Source organism: Dysidea avara, chromosome 1 (assembly GCF_963678975.1).
Source record: "Dysidea avara chromosome 1, odDysAvar1.4, whole genome shotgun sequence".
Classification (NCBI taxonomy): domain Eukaryota; kingdom Metazoa; phylum Porifera; class Demospongiae; order Dictyoceratida; family Dysideidae; genus Dysidea; species Dysidea avara.
In genome coordinates, this window is record NC_089272.1 from 47,877,985 (window position 1) to 47,902,350 (window position 24,366).

Sequence of the window (24,366 nt, forward strand, 5' to 3'; positions counted from 1 at the left end):
TGCCCAAAGGGTGGGTTTCCTTCAGCGTTGAAACCGGGTCGGGTCATCCGGGTCACATTTTCTCCGGGTCATCCGGGTCTGACCCGGTTTACAGGTCTGACCCGGATTGGATCACGTGAGAAACGAAATTGATCGTTTGACGACGTGGAACCTATAAACGATAGTCGCGTAGCTCTTTCGTGAGCCACGCCCACTTATCGCGTTACAAACATACGCTCAGCCACGCCCATTTATTAGTAAGTACAGTCTGTAGCATGAAACTGTGTCCGTTTCTGTCTGCAAGCTTACGTGAGGCCACGCCCACTAATCGATTAATGTATGAGTTGTATATAGTCTAGGTCTAGTCTTGCAGCAGGATAAGTACTTTTGTGAGCCACACCCATTTTAATATATTGGGAAATTGCAATACTAAGTATGTACGAAGCCACACCCAATTGCTGTCTGTAAACTCACAGTAGCTACGTGGAACCAAACCCACTGACTAATTTTAAATTATAAACTTACCGGCTTAGTTATCACATAACTACTCGTTTACTCAACACGAATCGAAAGCTCAAAACGCCGCCTGAGTCGCTCGAGAATACCCGAAACATAGCTCTTATCGCGCGCCTCGGCTTAATTTAATCCGGGTCACATCCGGGTCAAATCCGGGTCTGACCCGGATTGCTATCCGGGTCAGTGGGTCATCCGGGTCAGCAGTAGTGACCCGGTTTCAACGCTGGTTTCCTTCTCTGAGACATAATGAAGTGCGTGATCTAACTGCCAATTTACTTTCCGAGGTCTGTAACAATGTTGTCACTGAACCCCACCTTCAGCCTCTTTCTGGTGAGACCCTTCAATACAAAACAGCTAATCGTGATGATAACGCAAGGCTTGACATTGCAGCTAATAGTTTTTGGGGAGGACGATTTGAGAGGTCATACTTTGATGTCAGAATTTTTAACCCTAGTGCACCCTCAAATCAACCCCTACACTCTGCATACCGACGTCATGACAAGGAAAAGAGACGTGAATACCAACAACGGGTTCATGAAGTAGAGAATGCCTCATTTACTCCCTTAATTTTTACTACTACTGGTGGAATGGGTGATGCTGCTACTCAGTTTTATAAGAGATTGGCCAACCTTTTGAGTGCAAAGCACAGTCTTTCCTATGGAATAGTGATGGGATGGCTGAGATGTAAATTGAGCTTCTCTTTGTTGAGGTCTGCAATTATGTGCATTCGCGGTGCCAGGTCCAGTTTGCGCTGTCCCATTGCTGAGGCACCGATTGCTGTGCAGGTTGCTGAGGCCCATATGTAAGATAATTTGTTTTGTTTATTATGTACTGTTTTATCTTATGTCATTAATTTGTAAAAAAAAAAAAAAAAAAAAAAGTAAAGGTTAGCGTTCGAAGGTGCTTGATCGCGGACGTCTTGATCGCTTGATTCACTGTGCAAAAGACCCTTGATCGCTTTATTGAATCTTGATCCCGGTCGTAAGTGTTTCAACAGACAGTATTGAAGTGACTACCCCTTGTACACAGACTAGCTAGCTACTACACGAAAAGCAACCAGATCAACTGAAGATGCTTGCACAAAGGTATGAGTAATCATTCAAAAGGTTGAAATACACTAGAGCCGCCGCTATTCACACATTTCTGTTTATCAACTCAGTGGCACCGATTGAATGAGCCATTATTATTATTATTATTGTTACTGAGCAGACAGCACAGCTGATATGCTCAGGAAAAAAAAAGCAATCATAAAATGAATTTAGCTACGTAGTTACAAAGATTACAGTTATTGGGTTCCATACAATGTTTGCAGTTCCGCTGAAAAAGAGTCAATATTGTTGCTCTCAACAGTGGCGGATCTAGGAATTTATAAAGGGGGTTTCCAGTTTAGAAGGTGGAAATATATATTGACATGAGATACGCAAAAGTTTGCACTACATCGTCTGGTTTGGTAAGGTGAGACCAAAAAAAAAAAAAAAAAAAGTCACAGCCTAGTAATAGTACATAAAATATATTAAATAACTTCCTACACACTACTTTAGTAGCTATTGTGACTGCTCTATTAGAGTATCTCGATCGAGACGCACGCCGCGATAATTAAAACATTTAATTGTTACACAATCATTTTTCAAAGGGGGTTTCCGTGGAAACCTTTGAAACCCCCCTAAATCCGCCACTGCTCAATGATGGAAGATGGTAAGTTGTTCCAATCCTTAATTGATCTGGAGAAAAAGCTCTGTTGGTATGAATAGGTAGATGAATTTGGTAGAATAAAACGATGTGGGTGATATAGTCTGGTGGATCTTGTCATTGAAATAAAATGAGGAGGAATTGACAGTGAATAATCTTGATGTATAATTTTAAAAAGTGCTTGTAATCTGGATATTTTACGTCTCAGCTGAAGGCTTGGCCAAGAAAGATGCTGTAACATAGCTGTGACTGAACTGAATCGATTGAAATCATTTAGGACCCATCTAGCTGCCCTACGCTGTACTTTCTCTAGCTGCCCTACGCTGTACTTTCTCTAGCTGTTGAATATTGTTATGGTGGTATGGGTCCCAGATGACTGCAGCGTATTCCATTGACGGTCGTACTATCGTAAGGTAGGCTGTTGCTTTGATGTTAGACGAGCAGCAACTCAGATTGCGTTTCAAGAAGTTTAATGTTCTATTGGCCTTAGCAGCTATATTACTAATATGTGGAGACCATGATAGTTTGTTATCCAATATAACACCAAGGTAGGAGTGTTGGTTTGATGTACCCAAGTTGTGATTGTTTAGCTTGTAGTTGAAAATGATTGGTGATAATGATCTGGTAAACCGCATAATAGTACATTTGGTTACATTGAATCTTAATTGCCACTTAGTTGCCCATTCGTGTAGTTGATCAAGATCATGCTGAAGTTGAATGGCATCCTCCTTGGTGGTGATAATTCTGTAAAGTAAACAGTCATCAGCAAATAACCGTAGTGGCGAATTTACATGTTCTGTTATATCATTAATGTATAGAAGAAACATCAAAGGGCCGAGAACCGTCCCTTGAGGGACTCCTGAGTGAACAGCTATCGAGTCAGAAAAAGTACCGTCCAAAGCTACTTGCTGTGACCTTCTGGTCAGCCAAGTATTGACCCACTGACAGATGTGATCGTTGATCGTTAAGGACTTAAGGTTACAAGTGTTTCCCGATTAACGTTGTTTTTGATATCTGCTTTATCAGTTAGCTATAGGCACTGCATGGAGGGCAAACACCGCTGACATGGTGTCGGACTCTTGTATAGAGCGGATTGAGTTTAGGGGGTAATAGCTATCACGCTGAACATTGAATTGTATGGACAGTTAGCTATATTCCTTCGGTTAGCCGAGCTTGACACATCCACTGGCGATATAAAGTTCAATTTGTGTTCAGTTGTGTTTACTGTACCATAGATCCTGTACTGATCGTATCCAGTGTGTAACCATATAGATATTATCTATGGTGTAACTTTCAGACTCAGTGGTGCCTCAACAATGTCGCCATGCAGGTCGGATAGAGTTTTACTAGTGGCTAGCATGTGCTGCATGCAGCATTTGAATTAGCTACCTAACTTTAATGTTTTGTCTATTTTTGAAGTTGGAAAATAATGATAATAGCTAATAACCTAACAAACAGGAACTAGTCACTTCACCACAATTTGATTAGCTCAGTGGTAAGTATAGCTATGCTTAGCTACAGTATTTTAGTATTGATTCAACAAAGGCAGATATTCTGTGTGTGACACTGACAAGGCATTTGCTTGTACTGTACAGAGTTCTGTTATAATCAATTCATGATTTCATTAATAAGACCACATTATTGAGGTCAATTGCTTTGATCCCAAAAGTTGGTCACTGCAAGGGAAAACCTTTTAACTTTGGATACACATGCACTTATACTGTTCTAAGTATCATCATGGGAGAAGCAAAAGAAAACTGGTAACTTCACATTAGATGATATAACATGGGGTAAAACCATATGTACTGTCCAAGTTTTACATATATGTAACAGTCCAACAGGTAGAACTTTGGGTATCCTGCCATATCATAACTCAGTATGGTCTTCATGCCAGTTTGAACTTTCCTGCATACTACTGTATAAGTGTTTCGTGAATGAATGTGATCATGTATACGTAGCTGAAGGCTTTTGCTTTGTGTTCCTGAGTGCATTTGTAAGCGTGAATTAGGATGGTTGTCACTTATCAAGATATAGGTTTTAGAATTATTGCATAGCCCTAGTGCAAAGCTATAGACCGTAATCTGCATTGTCATGTTAGAAACTGGCTACGTACAGTAGAATAGGTGCAAGAGAAGATGTCCATGATACATATACTCATACCAAACGATTTGTTGTGGTGGGATGTTTTAGATGAATGACTCTACAGTGATATTATTCACAGTCTCCCTATACAGAGAAAGGAAGTAGCATTAGTGATTATTTTATTCATGATGTATATTAAATCATTTAAGTTTAAAGCAATCAACGTTGCCACATTGTTGATATTCACAGAACTATACACTGAATAATCTCTTTATCCTGTTTATGACTGATTTTTCTTGTTTACAAAACATTATTAGGTGGTGTTTTCTGTGGGTTTTAATTGCTCATGCACATGCCCAAAGGATTAATCTTATTACCTGGCAATGCTATGTTTGCAAAATACCTTTAGAACAAGTGATACTATAAAAGCTTTCTGCCAAAAGTTGTCAGCCAAAAACTAGTCTCACTTACATTCATGAGACCCATAATCAAACCCAAACATGCCTTCATCTGAAATGCTTTCAGTGTGTTTCTTATGGTAGTTTTTATCTTTTGAAAACAACGAAACTGCCTAATTATGTAGTTTTAATTCATATCTAACAATTTATCTATAATGATGCAGTAAGGCTTTGGTCACTCTTGAGCATCCTTAATAAAATACACAACAGCAGTATTATTGCTAGGTGACAATGATGGCGAGAGAAGCAAAATGGTAATGTATTAACCACTAATTGTTAGTTAGACTCGTAATTATCACAAAATATGCATGCACAATATGTAACACTGTATATCAGGAATCATAAAGATTGTCATTTTAGCACTGGATGAGTATGTAACTGATACCAGCTTTTGCAAGCTTTTATCAGTTAGACATCGTTTTGGTTCCACACAATTACATGCTGTATGCAGTTGATAAAATGCATGCATCATTTCACACTTGCCTTTGTTCTCCTGTGTGTCCCATTTATCTAAAGTAAGCAGGTTTGTTGCTCTCTATGTATAGGGCTGTGTAATGGGGAGAACATAGCCAAAAACTAAGCTGTTTTGCTTGCCAGTAAATTAACATAACAGTACATGTTTTGTAATTATAGCCTTTTATGTCTGACACTGCTTTTACAACAAACAATTAAGTGTAAAATTATCTATATACAGTAAGTTCTAATATGGTGTGTCATCTATCTATACAGCATCACCATGTTGAAGGAAAATAATTGTCAACTAGTTCTTGTTTTGATGTTACTGCTGATCTCAGACTCTGAACAACAAGGTATTATTTGCCTGTTTGTAACTCTATATTGCTGACAGTATGCTAAAAATGCAATTCATTTTTTTTTTCAAAATTGAAAGGCTTAGGCGTGTTGTTATGCACACTTGGATTTGTATATTGTACCTTAGGAAGGCTATATGCTGCACTATATATTTATTTTAATTCAATTATACTTGTGTGTCTTGTAAGAGTATAATTGTTGGAGCCAATACAGTGAAATGCACATGTGTTTGTGAATTATATGTAAACATTTCTAATTTGTTGCTATAGTCTTACATGAGAGCCACCCTTGTTTACCTGCTAACCCAAGCATGTTATTGATGTAGCTTGTTGTAATGAGCTAGTTTGGTGGGATTATTTCTTTAATTTTAAAGTATTCGCATGTTTATTCACAGGTCTTAATATTACCAATCCACCAGAAGATAACATAGTGTGTGTTAGAGATGAAGTTAACATCACTTGTGGATATACCCTCAGTATTCCACTATCTCCAACCTGGATAATTGGTGGAGTATCATATTCCCCTAGTGAAATAATGAATAGTAGTATATATCACTCACCAGTGGTCTCCAATAGTGAAGATACCATGTTAACTATTTATTCTGTTAGTGAACAAATGAATGGAACAACTATACAGTGTGAAATACCCATATCACCACCAGTGTATAGCTCAAATGGCACACTTACAGTAATGGGTAAGATAGCAATGTATGTATATAGGCATATACTTCTGTAAGTGTTTTGAACAAGGCCTACCGTGCTGGAAGTACCCCAAAATCATTTTAAATATATCTGTAGGTTCATCGTATGTCTGTCTGTATCCACATTGTTAGCATATATATATACCACTTTAGTGTGGGCATTCAAAAGTGCCACTTTGGTTTAACTCGCATATTGCCCAGCAATGGGAATGCAGTTTGCTCATGGCTTTGATGCCCAAAGTGTAGTCACTAAATCTTGATAGTTGGCAGTTACCAAATGATGAATCAGTGATGAGTAAAATAATTGTTTGGGAACTATCAAAGGCCTTACAGGTAGTGTCTAAATGTGGGGCAATAACAAAGAAGGCACTTGAGTCCCTCATAGGCTTGCTACAATTTGCCACAAAAGTTGTCCGGCCAGGAAGACCCTTTTGAGAAAATTATATGCCTTAAAGGATGTGGGATCTCTTCTTTTTCATAACATAAGGCTGAATGCACAAACACGGGCAGATCTTTTGTGGTGACATCTGTTTGCTGATGAATGGAATGTTATCTCCATGTTGTGGGATCTGAAGAAATACTCAGTGGATATAACAGTGTACTGCAATGCTTCAGGCTCCTGGGGTTGTGGTGCCTTGTGGAACCTCCACTGGTTTAACATCCAGTAGCCAGACCGCCTCAAAGAGTGGTCAATCGCAGTAAAGGAGCTTTTCCCAGTAATGGTCACAGCAGCATTGTATGGGCCACAGTGGAGAGGAAAGATTGTGTAGTTTGTAGTGGATATCTCAGCTGTAGTTCAATTACTCAACAGCACTTACAGTAGCAATAACCACCTAATACATCTGATACGCTTACTAGTATTCCTGGCATCATATCACAACTTCTGGTTCTCTTCCATACACATTGCAGGAAAGAATACTTTATTAGCAGATGCTATACCACTACATTTCTTCCACTCACAGGTCCCCAAGGCATCACTAAACCATCCCAGAATACCACCAGCTTTAATTGTACAGAGCAGTTCAACGCTATTATTCAGCAGCCCTAACTCCATCTACAAATAAAACTTACAAGGCTACAGAAATAGGTATTTAGATTTTTGCAAGAGCTTCTCTACCACCCCACTACCGTACAGCATGTCTAGGTCAACAAGGTCTCTCTCATAATGCAATCAAAACATACTTTTCTGGAGTGAGGCAGCTACAAATTGCATATGGCTTCCCTGACCCCACAATTGACAAGACTAAGGCAAATCTTAAAAGATGTGAAGGTTGAAATGGGAAAATCAGGAAAGCCTACACGCTCTCGTCTACTCATCACGCCCTCCATTCTTAGAATAATGAAAAGAGCATGGCTTGCAAGGATCACAGCTCTTACAACCAATCAATGCTGTAGGCAGCAGCAGTGACAACATTCTTCTCCTTCTGTTGCTCAAGAGAGATTACCATTCCACACGAAGGGGCATATGATCCAAATACTCACTTATCATTTAGCGATGTCGCTGTAAATAATGCCAAGACACCATTGGTAATCTCCCTAAAAACAGAGTAAGACCGACCAAGGTAGAGAAGGTACAAGGGTTGTCACAGGAAAGACAGGAATGTCCTGTGCCCAGTATCTGCTCTCCTGCCAGAGGGGAAATAATCCAGACCCACTTTTCTGATGGTAGAATGGAACTGCACTGAATAAACCAAGACTTGTGGGTGAAGTAAGATCAGCTCTCACAGCAGCCAATTTGCCTGCTAAGGACTTTGCTGGCCACAGTTTTAGAATTGGTGCAGCAACTACAGCAGACTTGGATGATTCTACAATCCAAACTCTAGGAAGATGGAATAGTGCATCTTACTTACTCTACATAAGGATGGAACCTCAGCAACTAGCATCAGTAGCCTCATCTTAATCACGATATATGATCTGATCTTATTGTCAACTGGAATTTTCAACTGGAGTAGGGACCATAACACATCAATAAGAAATACTGAAACAAGCTGGAGTAGTGCACGATATTAAATCACAGTAAAATAATAAGAAGTGTTATATCCCTACTGTGTTCAAGATACTATAATGGAAATGCATGGTAGGGATATAACACTTCTTATTGTTTTACTGTGGATTAATTGTAAATAATAATTATGACTGGTGAAACCACGCATACCACATCTGAAATGGCACCGCACGCCCCAATTATCGTCTGAAAAGTGAAGTATCCATTACACTTCATTTTCAGCTATGTTCAACCCGTTACGCAGCATTTTGAATCAAGAAGTGTTCGAAAAGCACCTCTGCAATCCACGCATACCGAAAGAAAGAAATGGTGCCATGCCCCAGTTATATCAATTATCGTCTGAAAAGTGAAGTATCCATTACGCTTCGTTGTCAGCTATGTTCAACCCGTTAGACAGCAGTATGAATCAAGAACTGTTTGAAAAGCACCTCTTATATCAAAATAGCCACTCTGACAAATACAGACGATTTCCGTTACGAAGGGAAGCCATCATGTGCTATCGCCAAATCAACACTTCGCTGGAATGGGACACAAAGGAGGACACTGGTAAGTGCATGAAGAAAGCAGTGTACGTACTGCGGTTGGACCTAGCTACTTATTATTTTATGTATATTAATTATAATTATGTCTTATTTGTGTAGCTACCTATTTAGTTATTGTACATTGTTGTACTGGAGCTGTAATCTTCAGCTCCCTGGGATACTATCAACAACAAGCTGCCTATCCCAGTCACAAATAAATCAATCAGAGTATTCTATCATAGTTTTTGCAGTGACTGTTCTATTAGAGTATCTCGATTTTTCATGCAAACACGAAAAGATGCAGTTGCTCAACTTTAAACAAAGCAAATTCTGTACCTTTTTACTGGGATGTGATTTCCAGGCTGTTGTATCACAAGTTTTGCTAGCATAGAACTTATTATGATGATTATAATGATGATGATTGGTGCGAGTCGGTCATATAGTCTGCTCGCAGACTGCCTGGAGGCCAAACTAAGTTAATACTAGAAATTTACCACTGATCGATACGAAAATGGCTCTGATTTGATGAAATAGCTACTAGACTGAGCCTCAAAGTGTTGCAACAATTGTATGGTGCTAATGCTCTAATATAGCACATGTTCTTGCTTTCACTGAAATCATCTAATAGAACACGCATAGAATGTTCTAGAACAATCTAGATTTTCTATTGGTAGATCAGTTTTACTTAATAAGCTGGAATTTTCATTTACAAGGTAGAAAAGTGAAGTGATCAGCCGAGATAGCAATGGTTCAGTGGTGGAGGATGTAGGTGTTAGGTATGAAGGTCCTTGGTTCAAACTCTGAGTTGATTTTTTCAACTTTTTTTATGCACCTTTTTTCCTTAGTGACTGCTCTATTAGAGTATCTTGATCTCGCGATTTTACACTTGCTTGTTTATTTGCTTTATAACTTTGTAGCTGTAAGTCTGTTGCTGTTCTAACCACCAAAAGGCACTCCTATGATGATCAGCCTATGTACACACAACTTTTCAAGTTATTCCTCTACTCGGTTTACCCTGTAGCCGTAACAAAAGTTCATCTTTTTTTACGTGAATAAATGCTCATAGCTCCTTGGATATTTATCGGATTCATAGCAAACTTGGTACACGAATGTACTTTATATGCTCTTTACTTGTGCTAAATATCGACACAATGGAGTTACAAGGTTGTGTTTTATAGCAATATTTGCAAAGTGTGCAAAAAGAAATTGAAGCCCCTGTAGCCCCCCTACGACGAAAAAAAAATTAAGAAATTAAAATGAAACTTTGGTCACTCTTATCTCAGAAACAGCTGGGGTGATTTCCTTCTAATTTGGTATGTGGCGTGGCCTACCTGGCAGGCACCTCTGTAGTGAAACTGGTTCGAATCAGATAAGCTGCAAAGGTGTGAAATCATGTTTTCTTTCTTCCTGTAAATATACTCATGGTGTGGAGCGCCGGCTTCTTGGACTGCACAACACACTACCGTGTGTCTTGATAAATGATATCACCAAAGAGTTATACACATTAATCTATCATCCCAAGTGCACTTGCTTATGTGGGTAGTGGGATTATGGATCACTGCCATATCCTGTGGGAATTAACTACTGTTGTTTATGTGGCACAAGTATTCCCACAGTAAATGTGTACATCTCTTTGCTGCTTACAAAGCTTGGCACCGACATACCCATACTCCCACTACTAAAGGATAAATGTGTTCAGGCCAACAGTGACCTTCTTATATCTCCTGAGCAACCTGTAACTAGTTAATACAAATTTAAACACAGATTTAGGGTTAACTAACAGGTTGACCTCTGCACATTGTTGATATATATACTTGGTCCCAAGGATATCCTAGCAGAGGTAACAATGCAATGTCAATTAAGCATTCGGGCCTGTCAACAAAGAGACAGCTTGTCAGCAAAAACACATTCTAGTACACATTCCAGGGCAGGCCTATAAATATCACAGAACAAAACAGCCAGCACAGTCTTTGTTGAGCTGAGCAGCAAGCTACAGCAGAACTTCCCATCCCTCCTCCCTTCTACAACTCCATTAGCTATGTTTTAACAGATTGGCTAATGTGACTTGGGTAATGCTATCATATTGTCTGCACTGCGCAAACATTCCCACAGCAAATGTGTGCATCTCTTTGCTGCTTACAAAGCTGAGCAAATAATCTATTTGAGATCATGTGACCTAAGTTCAATAAAAAAAAGCTAGTGACCACGTGATCTGTGTAGCACATTAATGATGGCACTGAAATACCCATACTCCCACTACTAAAGGATAAATGTGTTCAGGCCAACAACAACCTCCTGAGCAACCTGTAACTAGCTAATACAATTTAAAATGCCTGTACAAATACTGCAAATATTAATTGTCAAAAATTGATTACAAAACTAGCTAACTAAAAAGGTCTCGTCTGAATACAAAACTAGATATAAATGTCAAGATGTCAAGCTGTCTACTAGCAGCGCATCAAGCTGTCCTTCACAGCAAGATGCACTGCTAGTACTGAAATGAAAACAACCCATAAAGGTCCTATTTCTGGAATAACCTGGACTAGTGCACGTTTGTTATGTAATAGTGTAAAGTGTTAATAGGAGAATTAAATCATTCTTCGAGTTGAAAACTAGTAGTTAATAACAAAGAAAGTATTATACATTGATGGAGACCGGTAAAGTCAACAGTCGGCTGCTTTATCCCAGATGTGGCATGGTGGTGAGTGCATATACGCATGCGCAACAGCAAAAATGGATCGAAATGAGCTGTGCACTGTAAGTAAACTGTATACAGTAGAATAATTCTTTGGAATGTTAATACACCTATACATAGTTAGTTGGAATTCTGTTGTTTGTTCGGGATAGTTTTTTACTGAAGTTTAGGCTTTGTTGTTTGATAACTTCATTGTGGTTACTGTTATGTAAACATTACTGTTATGTAAACAAAAACAACATAGTTTATAGCAAGTATTTAGATTAGGGGTGAAACGAATATTAAATTTTAGGTATTCGAATATTCTTCAAATTAACGAACGAATTAACAAATTATTCTTTAAGAATTTTCTGTATAATTTGGTGCTTGAAAGGGACAAAATCACTTTGATTACTGCTCAAACTTTAAATGTTAAAAAAGAAAAGTCGTTTACATGTATTAAGATGAAAAATTATATTTTAAAATGACAGTTTTCAGTCGTCAAAATGTTTTCAAGGTTAAATGTGTACATTATCCGATTAACAAATATTTAACGAAAAACGAATATTTCTTAACGAATACGAATATTTCTTAACGAACGAATAACGAATATTCGTACTATTCGTTTCTGCCTTAATTTAGATGTATGGTTACTATGTAATTCTGTGTAATGGACGGTTAGTATAATGCAATTTGGCAATTCAGCCAGTAGTCCCTGAGAATTTGGCCATAAATGGGTTAATTAAGTACTCAAACAGAATTTTTGTTCTACTTAGTAAAGCTTAGATACTTATTAGTTTCAACAGGTAAACGGGATTTTATTTTCTCACAGGTCCCCCAACCCAACCAGTTATCAAGGTATTAGAAAGGAGACTGACCTCACTGGTAATATCATGGGACACATTCAGCCATACCTCATGTGGTGATGTGACATACAATGTGACCTTATCTGATGGAACAGCAGAACTGGTGGAGGAGAGAACCACTACTAGTAATACTATCAGTTTCACTGATCTTGATAGTGATACTCAATATGAAGTGACAGTGTTGGCTATTAACAATGCTGGGACAGGAACTGTTGTTACTACTAATGTAACTACCTTAACTCCTTCAGGTTCGTGTGTACACTGTATGTGCTGAGCTTTATACTATTGATATCAAGCATGATTTTGTGGTGTATATAGTTGTGCTGAGCTGTTTGACCATTAAATTTTTTTCCAACTTACATAATATTACAGTATGTCAGTGTTTGACCACTCATATTTGATTTTTATCAAATAAGTAAACTGTACATTTCTCCCAATAGAGAAGCCACAGCCTATCTACAGTACATGGCTATTGCATCGTGTAAAGTCAGCATAGTTTACTAAGTGGCTATGCATAAAATTATGTTCTTACATTCTTTAGCGCTTCCTTATATTCCACTGAGAAACCGTATAATTTCTCGTGTCACGGTAGGCAAATAAATGTCAGGCGCTGTGGTGCTATGCTGCTTCCAACGCTGTTTCAAGAGATGTAATGGCAAGTAGTGATCAGTGTTGGGAGTAACGCGTTACATAATATTATTACTTTTGTAGTAACTAAGTAATATAACGAAATACGCTATAAAAACAGGTAATATAACTCATGTTACTTTACTTACAAATATAACCCGTTACCTAAGTAATATAGTTACTGTAACGAATCTAATATTACATAATATTATTACTATAAGTAATGAAGTTACTAATCTCGTTAGTAATCCACTGAGTAATGCCTAGCCACAATGAAGTAATGGAGCCTACTGAATGAAGCTTATTCACCAGCTTATTGCTTATAACCAAGATTTGCACATTGCCCAACAACAAAATCATGTCACGTGATAAGGTGGTAGTTTCACACGTGACAGCTTAAGGCTGTGGACACAAAGTAATATAATATGTAATATTATTATAGTTACTTTATTTTATGGGTAATATGTAACTGAAACTAAATAGTTCAGTTGTAAGTAATATGTAATATGTAACTAGTTACTTTACAAAGTAACTTTCCCAACACTGGTAGTGATTTAAGTGAAGTGGAGTCTCTGCAGTGTCAGGGTCAACACTTGGCAGACTATGAAATAGACTGATTGAAATGGTCACTGAACTCAATGAAGGTGGAAAACTTGAGAAGTCTGTCAAAACATTTGGGAGTATGGCTAGTTGGCATGGTGCAAAAGAGTGACATAACTGAAAGACTGTTTGGTTTGGAATGGCACGTATTGTAGCGATACACTGTAAAACAAAGCAGAAGTGATAATACTACTCCTGTTGCTCTATCATACTTGACAGATGAAGTGAAAGTTTATTGCCACCATTCTCTAGTGTAACTCGCTGGACTAAAACCTTGAAAGGTGTTTTAACACATTTATGGACGTTTTAGTCTACTTGGTTTATGGCTATGATAAGACATTTGGTATGGATTCCTGTAGGCCTTCAAGTCGCTCAAAGCCTACAAATATTTTGATGATGGCTACATGAAGAATGCATGGTTGTATTGCTTGCCTGAGGAAGAATTTTATTTTCAAGCTTTTGTTTATCACTCATTTACTGTACCTGTGATGATACACTGGAAGTGTTTGTCAGTGTGAATAGTGAAACTGATGATGTCTAGTGTCCCTGTCTCTGGGTGAGAATATAACTTGGAATACAACTATGGTGGAACCTCTCTCAAAGGACCCTCTCTGTAATGGACATTGTACATTTATCTACCTTATAAAGGACAGTTTGTGAGGTCTCTATAGCAATTTTACGTCTGAAAGAGGACAACCTCTTTAGGTATAACAGTAAAATTTCACAAAATCAGTTGAACAAAAATCAGTTGCTACATGAATTTGATTCATGTAGTAACAGATTTAGTTTAGTGGAATTGATTTTTTTGGCATTAAGTGTCCAACAAACAGGGCTGCCGAGAAGATTTAGGGGCCCAGACAAAGTTAGTGTGTGGGCCCCTCAGTATATCAAAAAGGAAAAAACAGACAAAAGGGCATTACAATAACAAGTTTAGCTAACTAAACTAGCTACTAGATTAAAACTAAAAACAAGCTGGGGGGGGGGCATGCCTCCCAGAAAAGTTTTGAAATTAGGCCCTCTGAGATTGAATATGAGAGCAATTTTACTAGATTAACAAGCTTAGCTAACTAGCTACTAGACTACACCTAAAAACAAACTGCTAACCACTGACTGATAAGCTTATTGATAGTTTTAGCATGTGAAGCATACCAAGCCAGGGGGTCTGGGGGCATTGAAAATTAGACCCTCTGAGATTGAATATGAGAGTGATTTTAAGAATTTATCACAGTATAATTATGATGTTTTTGGACTGTTGTATTAGGGTGATTGCTTATTAGGGTATCTCAAGCTTTAATTTTATATAGCAAGCTTTCTGCTGAATACATACCACCTAGGAAATTTTTATACCCTATGCCAAACTGATTTATTAACCATAACTGAATATTTGGCTGACTGCTGTAATAGGGTGACTGTTCTATTAGAGTATCTCAATCTTATTCTTATGTAAAAGTCACAATGTCTATACAAGCATCCTATATGATATATTATGAGTAATGGTTTGCTGCACTGCATTGCTATGGATCTCATTGAGCTTGGGGCTTGGGCTTGGATGGTGTCTCTTACTGAATGAAGTTTCTTATGTATCTTTGAGTCTAGGAAAGATTTACACTGTTGTACGTTTGTTTTATTGTAGCTATGTGTGGATAATGTAGCTATGGGACAGCTACTACTGTATGAGGCCCCGTTGGGGCCACTTACAAAGATGGGCCCAGTTCCCCCTGATCCTGTCAGCAGCCCACCATTAAATAGAGGTTCCACTTTATAATAATATAGATATTAAGAAAAAGATTGTGAGTGATGGCTAACTTTGTAATATAAACAGACCACCATTTATGAACATGGAAAATAATGTCATGTAATTTTTACAGAAATTTGTGCTTGTAAAGTACCATTGTTGATACACTAATGCAATTTTGGCTGTACATTTTCTCAGATTGGGCCAGCATGCAATCATGTGGTAGCTCAGCTGTCTTTTGTTGATCATGAGCACCATGCACTGAGTGACAAGTTGCTAACTGAAGTATCCAAAATGTCCCAGCCAATGAAATGGAATCAGCCTCCTAAGAAATCAGTTTTATCTACCTGTGCCAGTGACATGGTATTTGTAAAGCCTAGCCATGGTCGAGTAGAGAGAATGTGTACATCCCATGGAACTCTTTTGATTCTCACCGTCCTTTTGATTATCAGTTAGATAAAGAGGCTGCACAGAAGTTGCTAAGCTGAATAGAGAGGACTGTTCCTAGTACATTCCTAGTACAGGTCTTTGTCAGTTTTTGAAATCCAATGCTAATGCATTAGATAAGCACTGCGTTGTTCAGCCAGGAGCATGCTATTACTGTCATTTGCAATGATTTGTTTCAGCCTACAATACAGCAGTGCTATGAGTACTTGGATAAAGCAAGGTTGAATATTGTGAGAGGGAGCAACTAGAGATAAAAGTGATTGTTATTTATAGCATGCACTAAGGAATGGGAGACTCACAAGTTCCAGATCAGAAACAGAAAGCAGACAACAGACACAAAACGATTAGTCAGAGATATTATGGGATATGGCAAGCAGTTAAAAGTGTCGCCACCTCAAATCAGTTGGGGTGGAGAAAATAAACAGACTGCTATTAGATGTTATATTGAAGACCACCTTAGAGTTGGTGAAGAATGACAGTCACCCCTTCAGGTCTGCATTTAATGTCTAGCAAGTCTTACCTTGGTGCTAGTTCAGATAATCTAGTACTGTGTTCCAACATTGATACTTTATGTCGAGGCTGTGTGGAAGGTGTCCATATAGTATTGAGAATGTGTAATGATTGAAATGACCCCTACTGAAATTCCCAGCAGGTTTGGAGATTTTTTTCTTTTTTGCAACTGGGAACTGATGGTAGCCTACACTTATGACACAATCATGTACAAGCACAGGGTGAAATTGCTGTCCTTGGAGTGAGTGGTATGATTTTGTCATTTACAGCAATAACACTGTTGTAGTTGACTGCATTCTGGCAGATTTAGATTACTGAAATGAACTGGAACGGTTGTTGGAAGATTATTATGTTTGTCATGTCATTCCAGAAATATTATCCAAAAACATATTTGTGCATGACTTATGATGTACATAGAATCATTTGTATGTACATGATGTTGTAAATGTTATTGTATTAAGTGTTTTGTTACAAACCTTAATCAACAACTAGAGGGTTGTCAACGTTAGTGAGGTACATACATACACAATTAATATCACCATCAATGTCATACTGTACATAGAATTAGAACATTTACAGCTAAGAATTTCAAGGTACCAGCCTCTACCAATGACTCTTTCTGTGTGAATTTGGTACTCTGCAATCCTCCTTGTCTTTTCAACATAAAAAGCTGACATCTATTTTTGTATAACCAAGTCGAGAAGGGACATTTACATGTATACCTACAATAAATTGTAGGCGAGACATCACTTGCTCTTTTTTAACACCTTGGAATCCATTTACCTAGTTCAACACTTTATTCCCTCTTCTGTAATATTCCATGCTGTAAAAAAATAGACCCTTAAGGTAATGAATGTACTTTTACTTGCCACACTTCTTGAATGTTGAATTCCCGGTCAACCATTATTATGTGTCCTTAGGTCAATGAGATCACTCCTTTGTGTTATTTCTTCATCTGATATCCGTCCATCCCAAGCTTCAGATAAAAACCTAACAAGACTAGATGGTATGCATTCCACAAGAAATTTCCATGTATTTCTACCTTTATACCGGGAGTATGTAGTAGATGAATTTTGCAAACTAGATGGACGTTGGCATTCAATTGCAACTTCATAACAATCCATTATTATTCCATCATTATTCTGCAATTCACATAGAAAGAGTCATTGGTAGAGGCCAATACACAAAGGAAATGGAAATAGTAACCTTAGCTCCTTTAATAAAAAAAATATCCATGTTGAAAACAAATGAGAGTATGTGGATTTAGCAACACCACATTGTACTGAAGTATTGGTGACAGAAAGTGCCAGCTGCAACCTCACCAAAACTGCAAAAAGATGATTTATAATACTCAGATCCAATGTTTTAGTTCAAGGAATATAATACTGTACATTTAAGAATCTGTATGTTGAACTAACCAATTTCAGCAGGAACTATGGGCGAACACAGTGTTGTGGCTGCTTTTAGGTTGTCATTTTCACCATCCACTTTAGTCTGCACTTGGGTGGGTTGTTGATGATTTACTCCTGCAATATAACCCATGGCCGTGTGTAAAAGCTTCATACAGTTGTTTCTTGCTTCAGTATAGGCTTGCTCACTATAGTTTGACTGTGGTACTTAGCTCTGTCTAATCGTGCCACAGAGTTGAAGGTCATTTTGCATTGATGTTAATAGCTGATACGAAGTCACGATTTTTCTAAGTATCAGATTTTTGCTAGATATGAAGTGATCCAAACAAAAGACATCATTCCCTGGTTGCCACATTGTTCCATCTAGGTTTTGTCGGTCCACAAAATCTATCCATTGTCTTAGGTCAGGTGGGAAATGATAGAAGCTAATACCACAACCCTTCGAATGCCTGTTATTACACCCATAAACCACACAAGTGGTTGGCATTGCAGTCTAAAATTGGAGTTGCCTACCAGAATATAAAAGCATTGTAATTAATTTTTTTCGTGTAATTTATGTGTTATATGTGGAAAGGGTCTATGGCTATTGCTAATATGTCTGGTCGCCACAGAAACTGCTAACATTGTAAATTAGTGATTGCCAAATCCTTCCTGTGGGCTAGGCATTATACCTAACAAAGTGTCTACTCTGTAACATCATCAGCAGAAGTTGTTGCACATGCTATGCTCAATTAATCAGTCATACTGGTATTGTAGGCTGGCTTTGCATCTTATGTACATATGAAGCATGATTTATCACCTATAAATATTCATGTATCTGTATGTATGGTACAGGCTTCTTAATCAATATGACTAGTGTATTATTTATTATATATATATATGATAGAGCAAAGTAGTGTATTAATATGTGTGTACTTATTAGTGACTAATTTAATTTCTAATTACCTGATAATCATCTATGAAGTACATGATACACATGATTACCTATGATGACATATGTTCTACACATGTACACTGTGTGTGACTTCTTTGTTGTTTGACTTTTTAGTGCCTTCTCCTCCAAGAGACTTGGTAGTTACGTCAAAGTTCATTGATTACAAGCCAGTTGTTACCCTAACTTGGAATGTGAGTGTGTGTTGTGTCTGTGTGTAGTATAGTGTGTGTGTAGTGTGTGTGTGTGGTGTAGTGTGTGTGTGTGGTGTAGTGTGTGTGTGTGTGTGTAGTGCAGTGTAGTGTGTGTGTGTAGTGTAGTGTAGTGGCTACTGATGATATGTGTGTGACTTACAAAGTTAAGCATCACCCATTGCAATGCTTTCTTCCAAAGTACAAAGTGTGTAGTATTATTAGATGTAACCTATACTGTGTATAGTCTCCACCCATACCAAACAGAAAATCATAATGCGCTATACACAGCCATTTACTTGTATTGTTGAGACCTACATGTTTTATGTTTCAATATAATGTTTACTATACTGAACCCTATTGTTCTGGCTGTGTATGTAGCAATCAACACTGACTCCTGACATGCCTGAGGTAGAGGAATACAAGGTCTCCTTGACTGGTGATGATGGCAGAACCACTATCTATAAAACTGATATTATTACACTTAGTTCAACTGATGAGGAATATTCTATTGAGCTGATTGTTGGGAAGGAATACACTATTGTTGTCCATAGTGAGAACAGTGTGGGGGCCAGTAAAGGTGTTAGTACCTCTTTTGGTAAGGGCTGTAACAAAAGTGTTTGATCAGCAACTACCTTTGTTGTATTATCATGGAGAATCTTCCTTGTACAGTTGTCCAATGGCTACAATCAGCAAGCATCACCTTACTCCCTGACAACAAGACTGTGTCTGTGTCATGTAGTGTGACTGAGGCTAGCCCTCCTGCGATGTGCCTTGTCATCATAAGCTGTAATACATGCAAGAAGCTCACCCCTAATACTCGTATGCTATTTACTAACCATACTACATTGATGGTCTCACCTGAAGCTAGTTATCACATTTCTGTACAAGTAGTCAGGACAGACGTTTTTGACACTTTGGAGAATCACACCTTCGCAAAAACTGTGACAGTTCCAAAGCCAGCACCTCAGTCAAACACTGGAACTTCAAGTAAGTCTATTTCTTGTCATCACAAAATATAGTAGATAGTCTACCATGTCTTATTCGTACATTTTTCTACCATATTTCATCTTTACCTTTACAGCTTCCTCCAATGACAACAACACCATAATATACATCATTGTAGTAGTTGCTGCTATTGTGATAGTCGGTGTTTTAGTGATGATTGTATCATGTACTGTGTATGCCTTGAAGAGGAGGAGAAGTAAGCAGTGTGTAATGACCTATATGTACCAGACATGGGTCAAGCACTAGCACAAGAGCTTAACTAGCACAAGCACAAAATTAATGCTTATATCATAGTAAATGCTTCAATGACAAAATGCGTATATAAAAGTGCTAGATATAATCATTGAATTATTTGAAATTAGGTATCAACAGAAGTGCGAGCCTAGTATTGATTGCAAACATTAATCTGTCAAATGTTTCATCTACACATCTGAGCCTGAAGACTTTCCCTGCCACACTAAACAATTACTTTACAGGAGCTGATGATGTAGGAATTCTTACTAATTATGTACTTTGACTATATTTGGATATTCACTTAAGATTTTTTTCTACAATATTGTAATGGACAAATTTTCATCTTTCTCCACTGGTTCTTCTCCGTAATGCTGTAACTCTTTGATATGGTCACTTATGTCTAGCTGTTTCTGTTGATTGTTTGTTTCCATTGATGTAATACTGAATAACTATTATTATTGTCTTAGGCAGTGTTTACATGTGGCCTTAAGCCCTTAAAAATGCCATCCACATCATCAAGATGATCAAAGTTACAGAAGGCGACATTTTCTCTGCCACTATCTCTGCCTTCAGTACAATTAAGTGGTGAAATCATTCCAAGTTGTACAATGCAAAAGCTAGAAATATCAGAAGGAATGAACTTGATTAGTCTACTAGCACATTTTGTGTTATTAAGCACAATTAAAGCTGACAAGCACTTTTTATAAACGGTATAAGTACCAGCACAAGAATACTTCAAAATGCGTATAGCACTCTCAGGTGTACTTTAAAAATAAGTGCTTAAAATGCTTATATCTGCACAAGTGCTTAAATGCATGCTTGACCCATGTCTGGTATGTACTGTATATATACTGTATAATATACTGTATATACTGTATACACACTACTATGACTATTGGTGATTTCTTTGTCTGTTTTTGTGAAATTCAATTTTGCTATATATAAACATAAACTGGATAAAAACATGTTGCATATGTACATTTTAATCGCTTTGGTACATGGTGAAACAGTAAAGCCTTTTCACTATTATTGGACTTACCTGTTCATGGAGAATAAAAAAATATTTTTTCATGTTCATACAATAAGTTATAGATGTTTGTTTACAAGGTGGTAGAAATAGAGTTTGCTGCCATCTTTCTTTTGTTAAAATGCCCTTCTTCTTTGTTCACACAGAGAAATACAGGGAAAGTACTACACCTTGATGGATTTGCCAGTACATGGTGAACAGATTGGGGAAAGTCCCATCTTTTCAGTAGGATTGATTAATTAAGCACCAGATACTAGGTCCTTTAATTTATTAAGCATATTGTAGCTAAATTCGTATTGTTCCAAATGTTTAGCACTATGTATAACTCCATGACTATCCATAAATAGCTGTCAACTGCTTTGTTACTATAGAATTTGAGAAATGTACAAAAATGATCAGTTTTTACTCAGCCAGTCACAAACTGTAGACCTATAATTCTCAAAATTATGCCAGCATAAAAAAGGCACAGGCCTATGTATTTCATAGAAACTCTGAACTAGTAAAATAAGAACCATTCGGTGCAGGGGTGTATGCAGGAATTTTGAAGAGTAGTTTTCACTATAGCCAAGTGACTGTTCTATTAGAGTAGTTTATATTATGTGACTGTTTTATTAAAGTATCTTGATCTTTTCACTAAAACTATAATTCAGGATAATGCTATAAGTGTTGCTATCTTGTTAGAAACTATCATTTAACTAAGATAAAAGTTAAAATGTGTCCTGTTTCATGATAGATTACAGATTCAGAAACCTGAAGTTTCAATTTCTGAATGTTTCAAGTAGTGTGTAAAATTCAAAGGAGTTTCCTGAAACCCCTGGAAACCCCCCTCGGTACGCCCTTGTATATTTGTGTTAATGTCCCAATTTGAGTATAGTTGTGTGAATATACAATTATGCTCAGCTAATCAAACAAAAAAAATAGACACTTCAATATAGGTAGCCACCACCTAGTAAGAATATTGTAATAGAACACCTACACAGATACATAATGATGTGTGATCTCATTACAGGTAGTATGTGTACAAGTAATGAAACTACAGAGTGAGTCAGTTTGTTGTGCAAGTGTAAATAGAATATGCATACGTTGGTTAGACTAAGTGTGCCCATGGCAGGCAGCAGGTTCCTGCACAGTTTCCTGAAATAAGTTTGAAAAAACATATGTTTTGTGAGGCATGTGTGCATGCATAGTTGTCCATATCCGTCTTAGCGAAACCAGCTTATTAAATCAAGAACTTCAGTTACTGGATTTTTCTTAGCACCACAGTTTTCAGCATGGTGCAATTGAACAAAGCTATATAGACATTTTAACAAGTAGTGCTGGTTTCATGATTGTATGGAAAATGCTTAAATCTATTCTGATATATACTTTAAGAATGTAAACAATTGTGGCATGACTATCCTTATACAGGTTACAAGTGCATATAAAATTCAGGTAACTAAAAGCAAAATTGATGGTCCCAAAATAGTTTGCTATTGAATGATTTTAGCAATACTTTTTCTACTATGCAAATTAAGAAGTTGTTGATGTTCAATTTTCTGAATTCCAGGAAGTATAGGACACAGGCAGATCCAGGGTTTGGCAAGGGAGGGAGCACCAGTGTAGTAGGGTATATGGGGCTGGGGGGCACAAACCCCTAGAAGCTAAAGCTATTTCATATGTCTCAGGACTGAAATTTTTGATGTAGAGTGGTTCTATGCACAAATATCTAAATTATACTTCTTTCTTTTTAAGTGGACTACATTGATCAGGAGTTGTATAGGGAAAAGTGACAGTCATGAGTAGTTCAAATGAGCCTCATGGCATACACAAGACCATGTGCATTTTATTTGTAAAATATTCTTAGTAGGATAAGTGTGCCCATGCAGCATGGTATAGTGCTGTGGATGTTAGTTTTTTCAACTATGGAGAATTCTCAATAATGTAATGTATGGTGACTGTTCTATTAGAATATTTGACTGACTGCTCTATTAGAGTACTGTATAATTTTTTGAGAGGGAAGGGGGTGTGGGGAACATGCCCCCTGTGCCCTCCTTGGATCTGCCACTGCATGAGTTTGGTTATCACTATAATTGGATATAAAGCTGTTGGGATTTATTTATTTATAGAATAGGGGTGATTTGTCCTGCAAGGCTTGAGGAAGTTAAAATGCAATCTTGTCCAGCCTATGAGGCTTTACATGGTGACATCAAGATGCAGTCTTGCCCAGCTTATGAAGATATCCATGATAGACAAGTGAAAGTGGAATCCGGCAATACCATCAAGGATGTTGCTATTGCAGATAACTCCCAAGTTGACATGAAGCCTGTTGCTATGTAATTGACTGTTTATTGACTTATAATGAACAAGTTGTATAATATACGCATGGTATACAGTGTGTACACAGAAGTAATGTATTTATGTAATTTTATTATTCACTTTTGTATCTCTATAGATATTTGAAAAACTCTTACAACTTATTTGCTTGTTTGTATACAGAAAGCAACATTATAATGTAATGTGTACACGGAAAATACAATAGCAGTAGTGAGTCGGGGAAACTATTAATTGTTATTGCATAACTGAATTAACAGTTACCCTGTGTGAGTTACTCAAGTTGCAATGTCAGCAGCAAACAAATGCGGTTTGGTTGATTTATGAGGTGTGTGGTACTACAGTCTGCTGTTTTCAGGGGTATAGTCAGGATTTTTTGAAGGAGGTTCTAACAGAATCAGGGGTCTGGTCAATCAAAACTTAACAAATTGCTATATTTTTTTGCAAAAATTAGTCTATAATACATATTATTATTATTACCACTACTATTAAAGCTTTACAGTGACCAGCACTGAAGGTCTATGTGCTGCAGCCTTTGGATTACCTAACTTACGTAACAGAATTGGAGACTTTAAGACAATATAAGTGCTCCTCAGCCTGGGATGAAGCCAGTACTAGATAAAGCTACCTAGTGGAAACAGACAGCATGACCCATAGAGACACATAATAAATTAGACATCTTTAAGTGATAGTTATCCCACTGGTATAGGAAGCATGAATCCACTGATGCAAATTGAATGACTGACAATCAAAACATTATTACTACAGATATGCATAGCATGAATTCATTTTGCATGCACAATTGATAAATCACTGGAGTTCTATACCTTTAAACACTGCACACCAACGCTATAGCAGTATAAGGTCATGCTCAGTTTTGTATTTAATGTTAGAATGTCTGAAAAATTCCATTAATGAAGCATGTTCTATTAGAGTATACGTGACTGCTCTATTAGAGTATATACCTGACTGCTCTATTAGAGTATATCGATCTTTAAACAAGCTTCAGGAGGGCTCAAGTTACCTCTGTAAATCCT

At 37.4% G+C, this 24,366-nt stretch overlaps 1 protein-coding gene across 1 annotated transcript; it reads left to right on the top strand.

The window, feature by feature from the left end:
* The first annotated feature begins 1,443 nt into the window (after positions 1-1,443).
* LOC136266143 (uncharacterized) lies at positions 1,444-23,475 on the top strand. The gene is made up of 10 exons (XM_066061127.1): positions 1,444-1,580; positions 5,454-5,533; positions 5,929-6,228; positions 12,267-12,548; positions 18,677-18,753; positions 19,132-19,348; positions 19,423-19,740; positions 19,835-19,954; positions 22,029-22,059; positions 23,125-23,475. Exons 1-10 carry the CDS (start codon positions 1,567-1,569, stop codon positions 23,333-23,335), a joined length of 1,650 nt encoding a protein of 549 aa, XP_065917199.1. The 5' UTR covers positions 1,444-1,566; the 3' UTR covers positions 23,336-23,475.
* The last annotated feature ends 891 nt before the right edge of the window (positions 23,476-24,366 follow it).